The 12,845-nt window shown below is 30.2% G+C and overlaps 1 protein-coding gene across 1 annotated transcript; it reads right to left on the reverse strand.

Annotated features, from left to right (window-relative positions):
- Positions 1-2,683: 2,683 nt before the first annotated feature.
- Positions 2,684-8,066, reverse strand: LOC107191212 (zinc finger protein 84-like). Its single transcript, XM_015580195.1, has 5 exons — positions 7,815-8,066; positions 3,955-4,285; positions 3,581-3,853; positions 3,313-3,495; positions 2,684-3,082 (listed from the first exon to the last, which is right to left on the reverse strand). The coding sequence occupies exons 1-5, from the start codon at positions 7,977-7,979 to the stop codon at positions 2,712-2,714; spliced, it is 1,323 nt and encodes a 440-aa protein (XP_015435681.1). The 5' UTR covers positions 7,980-8,066; the 3' UTR covers positions 2,684-2,711.
- Between the last annotated feature and the right edge of the window lie 4,779 nt (positions 8,067-12,845).

The raw sequence follows: 12,845 nt of genomic DNA on the forward strand, positions 1-12,845 counted from the left end.
CATAAACATAATGTACATTAATTTTAGCAAAGTGGGAAAATTATTGACCAATTGCGAACACTTCGTATCGTTTTTGAGAATCCTCATCTATAACACAAGCAATATATATCGACCAAGTGTTAATAATATCGCATTTTCCTAAATCTATTAAATCCAGTTTTGTGGTTATGTTTAAATTTAAGAAACCGCGATACTACTAATTCTTATATGTTTATATATGAATATATATAATGACTCTGAATGGTTATGCTATCAGTAGGGTTATGTCCGAATAACAGTTGCTGTGGTCATTGATCTAATGATAGCATGAACTATTGAGAAACACTGTACACACACGAATTTCCCTCTTTGCTCTATTTTAAATAGATAATTGTCATAGACATTGTCGCTCTTGCAATGTATAGCAGATAATGCAACATCGAAAATACGAGACCTTTGTTTATAAGACATCTAAGAAAAGAACGTGTGGCGGAGCTCGAAAACTGAATACAACTTTTTCAATTTGTAGTGTGAAGAATCTGTGAGCATCAGGTTTTAAACGTGTACATGAAAACTTAGCGATTTACCTTTCGTTAGATTGATGTAATGATCTATCGTGTAATGATATTGGCAATGTAAAGATGCACAAGGTCAACGAATGCAAGTTATAATAAAAAGGATTTTTTAATAAAAAACTAAATGTACTTCATTTTACTCTTTCTTGCTCCAGCTGTTTATCAGTTATCCTTAAAGTTCCTCATAGTATATTATAACTTTACTATAATAGACATGTTATTTGTTGAAACAATTTTAAATTAATAAGAGCTCTGTTGCACAGCAACTATAGTTGTAACGAAGGATGAGTGAGTAACTTTTGTACATCTTTTCATAACAAATTGTGCTTTTTCTTAGGTAGAAACGCGTGAAATGTTATACATACATACGTAGGTTTTTTGTCTCTGTACATGTCATGTAACGAATCTGGGCATTCTTTGATTAGTCATCTTAATGCATTTATGCAACAAATTATCTTAATCAAAAGTAACCTTAAATAAATAAATATTATACTACTATATCATAGTAGTTAACTCCCAATAAAATAATTTATTAACAATTATTTAAATAACTTAGTTCTTTATCCAATACCATCTTATTAAACAGTTAATTCAAAGAATTATCTTCTTTTGATACAAAGTACATAGACTTACATTTTTCCAATTATTTTTAAAAGATAAATAATAGAGTAACTATAATGGTAATTTATTAGAAATCTTTGGTATTTTGTATTTCAAATCATTATGCCCATTTTCTTGTTGTAACTATTGTACATGATTTTCTATATTTAGCAAATACATTGACCGTATGTGGTTATGGATAAAGCGAAAATTTTTGTGTGTTTAGCACTTTTAACCAAATATGTTACCTACTTTATAAAATTATATAAGAATAATGATTATAATTTATGCAAATTCTGTGAAAATTATTAATAATCAGTAACTAGTATTATATTATATACTGTTAAAAAAATAAACAATGTCGAAATAATATAAAATGGCAGATTATTATTACACAAATTCATGTATTTATTGACTCAGGAATAAAGTTTTGTTGAATCTTTTTGTAATAAATTGATATCATTTAAACACTTACATACATTAAAGGTGTCATTACTAAGAATATTTTTGAAACGGAACAATACAAGAAAAATATATAATAATGTAATTTCAGTGTTCCATGGATATTCGTGGGGGATTTGTTTCAAAACTGACGGTGACTAATGCCCCCTCCTCTGTTATTTCACTCTCAAAAAAGTAGTTATTTTTACAGAAAATGTACACCCATACATAACTACTCATATTATTCATAAATTTGTTTCATTAATTTTGTTTAGATTAAAATCAGAACAATGCAAAAAATGTTTCATTCATATCCTTATATTTAAAGTTATATACATAGAAGTACATAGAATTGTATACAATGCAAACATCACGAAAATATATATAAGAATCTAAGTTTTGTAAAAAAAGTGTTTGCTATAGAAGAATACTGTCACTGATCTATATCATTTTACTAAAATACACGTTACTTAAATGTCATGTAACACTGCATAGTGTACGATACATCAGATACACAAATAATAACAATTTATTGCACAGCTTACTGCAAAAATTTTTCACTCAATGATTCTCAACCGACGAGGCATTCAATTATCATACAAATTGATATTCTCAATTAAATGTTGAATATACATCAAATAAGAATAAAGTACTTATACATAGAGTATATGTGTAAGTTTATATTTGGAATTACTAAACAAATGATTAGTGCACAGTTATCGATAGATACGATGTGTTATAAATTATATTAAAAAATTTTAAAAATGATGTATATCCTAAATAAGTTTTTGAAACAGTTTTGTCGACCTTAACCCTTTGAGTGCTAGGTATGCATAGCAATATGCATACACTGAAATGTCATCATCAGACAATGATTACCTAAATAACAATTACATATTTATATAATGTTACATGACAAAAGATCGAAGTAAATGATACTTCGTATAGATAATAGAATTTGTTTAGACAGTACATGGTATACGAAATCAAAATCCTGCACAGATCGTTATCATGGACTGAGCGCTATTCGATGTAAGCGTTCAGTTCTGGACTACTCTGCACTCAAAGGCTTAATTCAACGTTGACTGATACTCTTCTTATAATTACTGAATAAATTTAATTTGTTATTATCTTTTTAGGTGCATGAATGCGACTGTGCCTTAACAATGAACTCTTATCAGTAAATGATTTTTCACACTCTACACATTTGTACGTTCTTCCAGTATGCGTAACCAAATGTCTACTGAGTCCAGACGCATGACAAAAGGCTTTAGGGCAGAGTTGACAATGATGTAGTTGAATGTCATTCGGGTCTAGCTTCTGATGTCTTCTCATATGCACCTTCAAAGCTTCACGTTGGGTGAAGCTCTTATCACAATGTTGACACTGGAATGGCTTTTGTCCAGAATGTGTCATCAGATGCCGAAGTAAAATTTCTTTTTGGGCAAATGCTCGGTGACAAATGTTGCACCCAAATGGTTTTTCACCTATAAGAAATTAAAATCTCATGAAATCAAGAGTATTTGTAACTAACTTTCTAAATTTAATACATTATTTCTTCACTTTGTTCACTCTTATGTATATTTGTTATAATCAACTTATAACAGATTACATAGTTGTTGTTAACTCAGTACTATTAAAGAAATAATTATGAAATAATTCGTAACGAAATTCTTTAGTTCATCAAACTTATACATGAAATAATTATTTTATGTACCTGTATGAGTACGTTCATGTCTCACGAGGGCTGATCTAGTAGGGAACCATTTCTCACAAGCCTGACATGTAAATCCTCTTTGCGTAGAATGAACAGATTGATGACTCTTTAGCATTATCCTTCGAGTAAATGCTTTTGGGCATTTGTCACATTTGAATACTTTTAATTCTTCACTAGCTTGAACTATAAGAGAAATATTAAAACAACGTGTTAAAACATATTTCTCTTACATCAATAGTATTTTCATAAAAGTTTCCTAGAGTATTACCTATAGTGTCCGTAATGGGTTGCAACTTCAGTGATTCTCCTTGACCAGAACTGTTACTGGTAAGTTCCATCATATAAACGTTTTTGTGGTCAGCATTTGCGATTGCTCTCTGCACTTCTTCTGCTTCGTCGTCAGATTCCTGTTCTTGTTTAATTCGAGTTGTACGTATTGTACAACGTGCTTTAGCTACACGTTCTTCAGCAGGTACCAATGTGATGTTTTTTGGATCTTCTGACGAAGTTTCCTCCATCTCCAAATTCTCTGAATTCATTCCTACAATAGAGAAAATAGTTAAAAGAATGAGAAACATAATATAAGCTACTTATGATTTTAATAAGTAAATTCATTTTTCATAAAATAGGTTTAAATAGTACCTAAAATATAACCACCAACAAGTTCTTCCTCTGTGACTTCAATTGGATCTCCATCTGCCTGACCACTGTCCCCTTTAGTTGATACTAAATCAGCTAATAATTGTTTAACTTGTTTAGACTTTCCACTATTGGAACCATCCTTTAATTCTTCTCTACTATTATCCTGATTTTCTCCTTCCTCGTCTTGACCCGTTAACTGTTGTATCAGTTTCATGTGTTTTCGAAGCTTGGCATCAGCAGCTTCGCATTTCTTCTTAAACTGATAAGATTTTTCTAATTGATACTTGCATGGATGACACATCATATTCGGGAGACCATCTTCTTCATAAACCTGTAAACGAAATTATTGATAATTAAGTATCTGTATAATATGTAAAATGATTTTCATCAATAGAAGCAATAATTCAAAGATATATTATTGCACATTAAAGAATAGTTTAGTTTACATAGAAATGTAACTGCGACAGAACATTTTAGTGAAATATTTATATGATCTTATCATTACTGGTGACTACACTTAACATCAAACATTAAAAGACCAATAGTGTAATGCATTGTTGTTGTATATTCATATGTACTGTCAATCTAACAAACACCTGTAGTAATATAAATTTAAAATATTATAAATGTTTTATATTAATATTCTGTAGGTATATTGATATTTAATGTCAACAGATTTCAGTTTACACATTTATTTCACATGTATTTATATTTATTTTTGATTATTTCTCTTGTACAGCTTCCTTGAGGGTTTCCTTGTAAATAATATTATGCAATCTTATACTTTTACCCAACTCACCTTAAATAAATGCTATTATATTAACATTAGATAGAATTATTTTTGAATCATTATTAGCTGGAATTCTAATTTATTTAAAGTCCCTATTTCTCAATATTCAATTGGAAATTATTTTTTAATGTGTGTAAACAGGAACATTTGTCTATTTTATGGTGAATGAATAAAAACTTTCTCAGCATTAAACGTTGCATGTCATAATTTCAAAAAATTTGAGTATATGCATTAATTGAGTTGTAAAAGATAGGATTTATGTATTTATCATAAAGAAATACATGAAAACAAATCTTATATGTTCAAAAAAATAATGCAATTTAATCAAAGTCAAATTCATATACATTAAGCAAATCAACGTAAGTCCAAAAAATTTAGTTAATACATTGATTACTCGTATCTTTCTTTTGTGATCCCCTCTAATTTTCTATTTCTGTTAATCTGCTTATGCTATAACTTACTTTGTATAAAATAAAACAAACAAAATTATATTCTATACTTTTATTTTACCAGAAGTAACACACTATTACATGCAAGTGATATGTACATATGTAACTTGTATTTTACAAAAACAACACAATATAAAAGAATATTATGCAAAGTGAAGGAAACATATATTTATATCGTAAAAGGAAAACAAAGAAACATTACTAACAAGAAAATTGGTATTCAGAACTGTAAACATCAACATCTCTAAATTACAAACATGTGACATGTGGCGTTTTTCCTAACAACCACAAAGATATGACTTTTGACACACTATTTGTCATCTATCTCTGAATTCAGTGTAGGCTGTAGAGGTTTTTTCCAACAAATTACTTTTTTTATCAGAACCAAAAGTATTAAATACAGACTCATGTGTAAAGATTATATTCTTTTAAAAAGTTAAAATCTTCTTTTATGTATTTTTTAACAAATTCACATTTTTTCTTTGTATTTTATAAACTTATTGTAGCTTCTCTTCAGCAATCCTACTATGATAATGCTTTTTTCTTAGTACTGAATCATTTACTTTTTTATTTAAATATTTTTTTAATGCCTAAACTAAGTTTGGAGTTCTAGTCCAAGGATCAACCTTAACATATATATTACCAACTAACGATTATTTAGTAGTTTTCTTAGACCCAACGATTAAAAACCAAGGACCTTTTGATATGAATATGAAACAGTGACAAGTAAAGATAAATTAATAGGCTTCTTATGGTAAGCAGCAAAATCAACAAGCCTATGAATCTGTTATCGGTCAATAAGGTATTAACTTTTCAAAGAACCCATTGTGCATTTCTAGAATTCAACTACCTGCATAACTTATTTTTTATTATACTTGATAAGCAAGTTTTGTCTTTATGTAGTGCTATTATTATACTGTGGATTTTATACATTTATAGTGAGCATATTTGATCAAATTCAATGAAATTTTTATATTACTTGTAGCCTGATGGAATCCATAATAGAGTAAACAAATTTTTGCAATTCCAGATTCTATAAATTAATTCACAAAATGTTTTGTATTTGTATAAACATTTGCAACCTACTTATTATGTACAAGATTGTATTTCGACGTTGACTAATAATTCTACTAATTTCACTACACTTTCCCATTTTTATAGTGATGAATAATTAATTCATACTGCACTGTTATAGTTTGTGCCATCTGTATTGCTTTCTTTTCATTTGCAGACAAAACAATATGTAATATAAGCAGAAGTTAACTTATTTAACTGTATCAAAATATTTGTAAGTATTATTAAATAAACTAAAACTGAGGAACCACCAGTTTTTATAGTGTTACCTAACGTGTACGATTTTTTTAAACAACTATCCCTACTCATTTACAAAATCTGTTTAACCTATTTATTACTAATTTTATTATACTACTATTATGAATTAAATAAAGATATACTAAACTAAATATGTAGCCCTGCACGAGTTTAATTCATTTGTTTTGATTTTCACAGTTTGCGAAATACAATTATAATGTATATTATGTGATAATCACATGTAAAATTTCACTAGTTTTCATAACATAATATGTATATAATGTTTCTTATATTGTAGATAACATAAGTTTTGTAAAACTATAATTAATGAAAAAAACATTACTACATGATACACACAGTAATAATACATGAAAAGTAATCTGAAAAAGAAATACGTGTATAACAAAAAAATATTATAAAGTCACTACATGTAAAATTCCACTAGTTTTCATAACATAATCTGTAATGTTTTTTATATTATTGATTACGTAAGTTTATAAAACTATAATTAATGGAAATAATATTACTATATGGTGCACACAGTAATGGTGCATATTAAGCAATCTGAAAAAGAAATACGTATATAAAAAACAGATTACATTCCTGGAAAAAATACATTCTCTCTGTTTTATATTCTGTCGTTGAACAGAAATACGCGCGCATTCTGTCATTAAATCACATTAAGGTGGTCCCAGACGGTGCGTGGTTCGGCGAATCAATTCCCTGATCGGTAAATGGTGACGAAAAACAAATTATCGAACAGTGGTCGTTCTCGCGTTCGGCAAGAGTGGTCTCAATGCGAGAACAACCACGGTTCGATAATTTGTCTTTCGTCACCATTTACCGATCAGGGGACTGATTTGCCGAACCACACACCGTCTGAGGCCGCCTTTAGACACGCCTAATACGAACGACGACGCTCAAAAATTCGTGATTGATCGGTAACATTGCATACGACTGTAAAATGAAATTTTAGAGCCTCGTGAATAAATATATTGGATGTTAACTTTATCGTAGGCATAATTTCTGTAATGAAAGCGAGAAAGGTAGCGTCTAGCACAAAGTCGATAACTCGGTAAAGCCGGTAGTTGCTTTGATCAGTGTAGTAATCATTCTGAGTACATATATATACACATAACCGACGCTCGCAACACGATCCAAATTCAAAGGAGTGGGGAGAAAGAAAGACGGAATCGCGCAGAGAGATAAACTAGATTCCTATTTTTCGATAAGCTACTAATATCTATGGCAAATAGAACCGTATAACTGAATCATAGTATGTGCTCAATAAAGTAGATGCTGTTACTTACCTCCAAATTAACGCAGGCCATTATTCGAAGCGATAAGGGGATAGTTTCGTCGTCATAAATCGGCACCATCTCCTCCTCCTTTGCCAGGCACAGTCGGCACAGCTCGTTCATATGGATAATCACGTTGCTAGGGCTATCGCCCTTTTTTCGACTGTACGTTTTCATCTCACCGTTTCAACACTTGTCGTGAATTTATTTCGCCGTTAGCGTCAGGGAGACACTAAGAGACTTAGAGAGAACGGGACTCGGTCACTCACAACGGAATCTATAATGGCGGCGGCGGTTGGCCAATAGCAAACGCGCGGCGCTGCTGTTCGGTAAAGATGGAGTACAGAATCGTGTGGAAGAGAGCGCGCTATTTTAGTGGAAAGAAGAGAGGTAGATCTTTTAGGGTCTTCGTCATCGCAAAGTCGGTAAGGCCGGTTACTATTATTGATTTTCCATTCTTCCCAACGGCGGGAAATGGATTTCCAACTGCTACCACTGCGATACTTTCAAATTGCCATTGGTTTCTTTTGAGTTTCTCGCACATTATTCCATGATACCTTTCTTATGTATCAGGTAGAATTCACTAAAATTAAAAACGGGGATCAATTGTAAGAATTTATTCATTTCGTCCTCGCAATTAAGGGAATAATGTTTTATATATAATAGAGTTCATTTGGAAGATTTCGTACGATATCGACTGTTCAGAATGATATTGCCATCATGTAACGAAAGTTATGTCAATAGGCGTGCTTCTGTTATAACGATTATTATATTTACCAATTATGTATGAAAGTAATAAGGCTTGGTTTCTGTAGAACGTTATTGTAACCGACTGTGTTGATGATGTCGTAGTTGTTGCATGTAGTATTCACAGTGTGTACCAGTAATGTGACATCAATATATTGGTTATCTGGCTCTCTTGGTAAGATTCTCACTGTCGAATGTATGTACTAATGTACTTAGTATTTAAACGTCGCATTTTTATATACGTTTAAATTGTAAAAATACATACGAGTTCTTTGAAATGTTCACTTTAAAGTATACAATAATAATTGTGATTACTATAATAAAACTACTACAAGCGTGATATTGAAACCGTAGGAATACCTTATACATATGTATATTTAACGATATTTCAGCTAATAATACTTAGGTTTCAATTTTTTAATTGGTTTCCTTGCGTACTTTGCCGAGCAGATAGCTGAATGTTATTGATAATGACAGCGATTATATCGTAGAATAGAAATTAAGTTTTCATAAATACAAAATAAAAATAAAACTGGTTGAAAATGGCAAGGACTTATGGGACAGCCCAATAATTATAGAATTTCTTGTATATAACATAATGTTTAAATTTAGAGGTGTTACTAATTGTAAGTGTGAAAGTTCTCAGGTTTAGTTCTCCACATTCTAAACCCATACACATCGAGGGGTCATATAAATCGATGCTATTTTCAAAATAAAGTGAGTAAATATTGAAAAATTTTCAGTTCTGTAAAAGTGACAATATTACTAAAGCGAATTTATGATGATAATTCAATTTTTGTACATAAAAGAACAGTGGCGATTCGCGTACACATAAATACATAAAAGTGTTGAAAAAGTAGCGACTAAAATGTCTTAGTAAACATGGATACAAGAGTCATTAGTTTCGTAGTTGCAAAACGTTTTCACCAATAAGCGACAAAGTATGTATGCATGTATTTCTGTTTAATGTTGCTGAATGACGTTATATATTTATCTACGATCACGTCCCAGATGGCACATGACGCCTTCAAGACGCCCATTTTACGGCTAGTTTAGGTCTGAGGCGCCTTTAAGCCGTCTTCAAGGTGTCATGTGCTATCTGCACGTAGAGCTACTATTGTATTTACTTTACTTGACTTTGTAATAATTGATAAGTTATAACGACTCACTCGATACGTTTTTATTGGCAATAGAATCTGTTATTCTATTGTAGGGTGATAGTTGAAAACCTTCTGGAATTCCGAAACTAATTATTTTCTGTAAATATTTTTTTTACAGATACTACATGCTCCTGAAGTTTGGCACTTTTTTCAACACCTTTTATAATGATAGCCATCTTCAGGAACGTCTCATCAAAACGCAGGTGAAAAATTTCACCAAATTTGTATGGTGAATTTATAGTGTGTCTTTATAGATATCGAACTATAGATGTGGGTGAAGTAAAAAGTATTTGTACCCCTTCTTTAAGTGCGACAACCAATTAACGCTCTTCTATACGTTATCAGAGAGAAGAATACGAGATCAAGATTGCAATTGCAGTCGATAATATATCCTGATGTCAGCCAGAGAATCGGTTCTTTTCAGAGCTACATAAGTATACCCGCTTACGGAAATCGGCCACTTCGCGGCTCTCTCTAGCTGCAGGTAAGGAAAATATGCAAAAAGTTACTAATATTAACGTATTCTTTAAACAAATTGGTATTCCCAAAAACTACTTAGTAGTTACTTTTATTATTAAAGAACATGGTATGACATTTTTATTAACAAATATTTTGTTTGACTCTTGTGTGAATAGTTTGAGATATTGAGGAAAAAATGGGTTGTTTACTTCAAATGTAAGGACTGTTTTCACCCCTTAGACATGAATGTCAGCAGCTTAAAAAAGTACGTGTCAAATATTTCTCACTGCAAAAAATACTATCTCTGTGCTAAATTGCATCAAAATCGACGTGTTATACTTGAGTGATGCCCCTTGTTAGTTTTAGATTAGGTTTAACTTAGGTCCGGGTTTAGTCTGAGTTATTTGGGTCAGTTACCTAAGACAGGTTGCGCTATGCTTATTAACCATTAGTTTATAATATTATTTGGAAAATCCTATTCTATAAATAGAATTATTTTACAACTAACGCATCAGGGAATGTAATTATATTAACAAAATAGAAATCTATTAATAATTTTCATCATCTACCTAAAAATCGTTTGCGGACCTTAAAAAAGATTTCTTTAAAAAAACGATTTGTAACGACCAAAATATCAAAAAGTAAATTGCATACGACTGATAATCTTGCAGAGAAAATTAATTTATATACATTGTCTGTTTCATCAATTTTGATTTCATAAAAATGCCTGACCTTAAATGTAAAAGATGATCGATTTCACCTGAAATGACGATACTATTCTAGGTCTGAAGTAAGTCTGGATCTAGTCTAACGTAAATCTAATTAAAATTTCTATTAAAACTGGATTAGGTCTGAATTATACTTATTGTTAGATCAGTCTTAAATTTGGATCTAGTCTGTTTCATTTTTGAGTTACTCTTAGGAGAGAGAATTCTTAATTATGAGTTCTTAAGAAAAAAATATATATAGAACAGAATCAATATTGTTATTATTATACACAAATGGTTAACATGAATTGGTAGATATAATCTAGAACTTACGAAGCACTCAAGAACACGCGATAAATTTTACCTAGGCCTAGGATACTTTCCGGAGCGTGAAATTTTCTAAATATACCAGCAGAGAAGTATATGGACACCAAAAATAAACCTTCGTTTTCTGTGTGATTTAAATATTGAATATCTATCGTAGGCGTAGGCATGCATTCCTCAGAATTCTAACGTTCTCAGCTTTCTCTACTCCCATTCCTGAAAAAATTACGAAAATTAACGGATAATTATAAAATATGCTGTCTAATGAAAATATGTAAAATTATAAAAATTATATATCCAAGGTGTATGAAAGAACATTGTGTAGCTGTTTCAATTTTGTTAAGTTAATACGGAAGTATAAACTCTTTAACGAATCAATAATTGTGCAGTTTATTTTGGTAATTGGCGTAAATCCACATTTTCTTGCGACAAGATATTGAAAGGTATACGTTTTAATTCACTCAAAAATGTTCATAAGCGCTAATGCTATGCTTTCACATTGTGTAACTATGTTAGAATTTATGATAATAAATAGTGGAATTATACAGGTATACATTTTCACACAATATTAAGCGACTAAAATGATAAGAATACTGTCTCTAAATGGACTTATACCATTTCCATAACGAGGGAAGTGTCAACGTTATCTATATTTTACATTACACTTAAGTAATCCTATGTTTATACAATAATAACAAGTTATAGAAATGAATATATAACATGAATATTAATTATTTCGATTTTATATAGTATGTTATAATAATACAGAACTGAATTTACATTAAATAATTTTGTAAGTGACATTTAATATTCATTTATTTTCATTAACATTGTAAAAAAGAAATAATAAGTCCTGCATATCTTTATACATATTTTGTGAACGTAAAAGTTCAAACATATTTATACAAAGGTGTGAATTGAATTTAACAAAATTTCATGACTTTCCTCAAAACGGCGACAAATAAAAAATTTTGCATTTCATATCCAATTTCATAGGTGTGTTATAAAACGTTTTATAAAATTTCTTTTTCAGAAATTACATTTAGGATATTTTTAATCAAATTACACTTTTATGTGAATTGTCACATGTATTTGAATATGTTTATCGTTACCGGTTCGTTATTGGAAAAAAGAATCTTCACGTTTTATTTCATGTACTGAAAGCTTATCATTGTTTGACGTTGTTGCATTAATTTGTATGTAGTAATTTATCCGAAGCAGTTAAGTGCATCGTACAAAATTGTATAACATTTATATTGCTGTCGACGTAAATATATCTTCCATTTCTTTCAATAACTATTTACATCTTTTTTGACAACAGATAAAGATTATAGATCTTTTATAAAAAATTACAAAATTTAATTTCTAAGCAAAATCAAATCTAAATTAAGCATTATGTAACAAATATCGAAGTATATACACTTTGTATCAAATAAAAGGGAGAGAAATTATATAATTTTCAACGTACTCAAGTGTTCGTACTTCGAGCCAAGTACTGTTATTAAACAGATTTGGGAGCAGAATTGTACACAATTCTATTCGAATAATATTACGTTTATACAAAAGTAAGGGCCGTTCTCACATTGAAATCTCATCGTTATTACTATCGAACATTTGTTACATCCTTTATTCGAATACTAAATTCT

The sequence above is a fragment of the Dufourea novaeangliae genome, unplaced genomic scaffold (genome assembly GCF_001272555.1).
Source record: "Dufourea novaeangliae isolate 0120121106 unplaced genomic scaffold, ASM127255v1 scaffold235, whole genome shotgun sequence".
NCBI lineage: Eukaryota > Metazoa > Arthropoda > Insecta > Hymenoptera > Halictidae > Dufourea > Dufourea novaeangliae.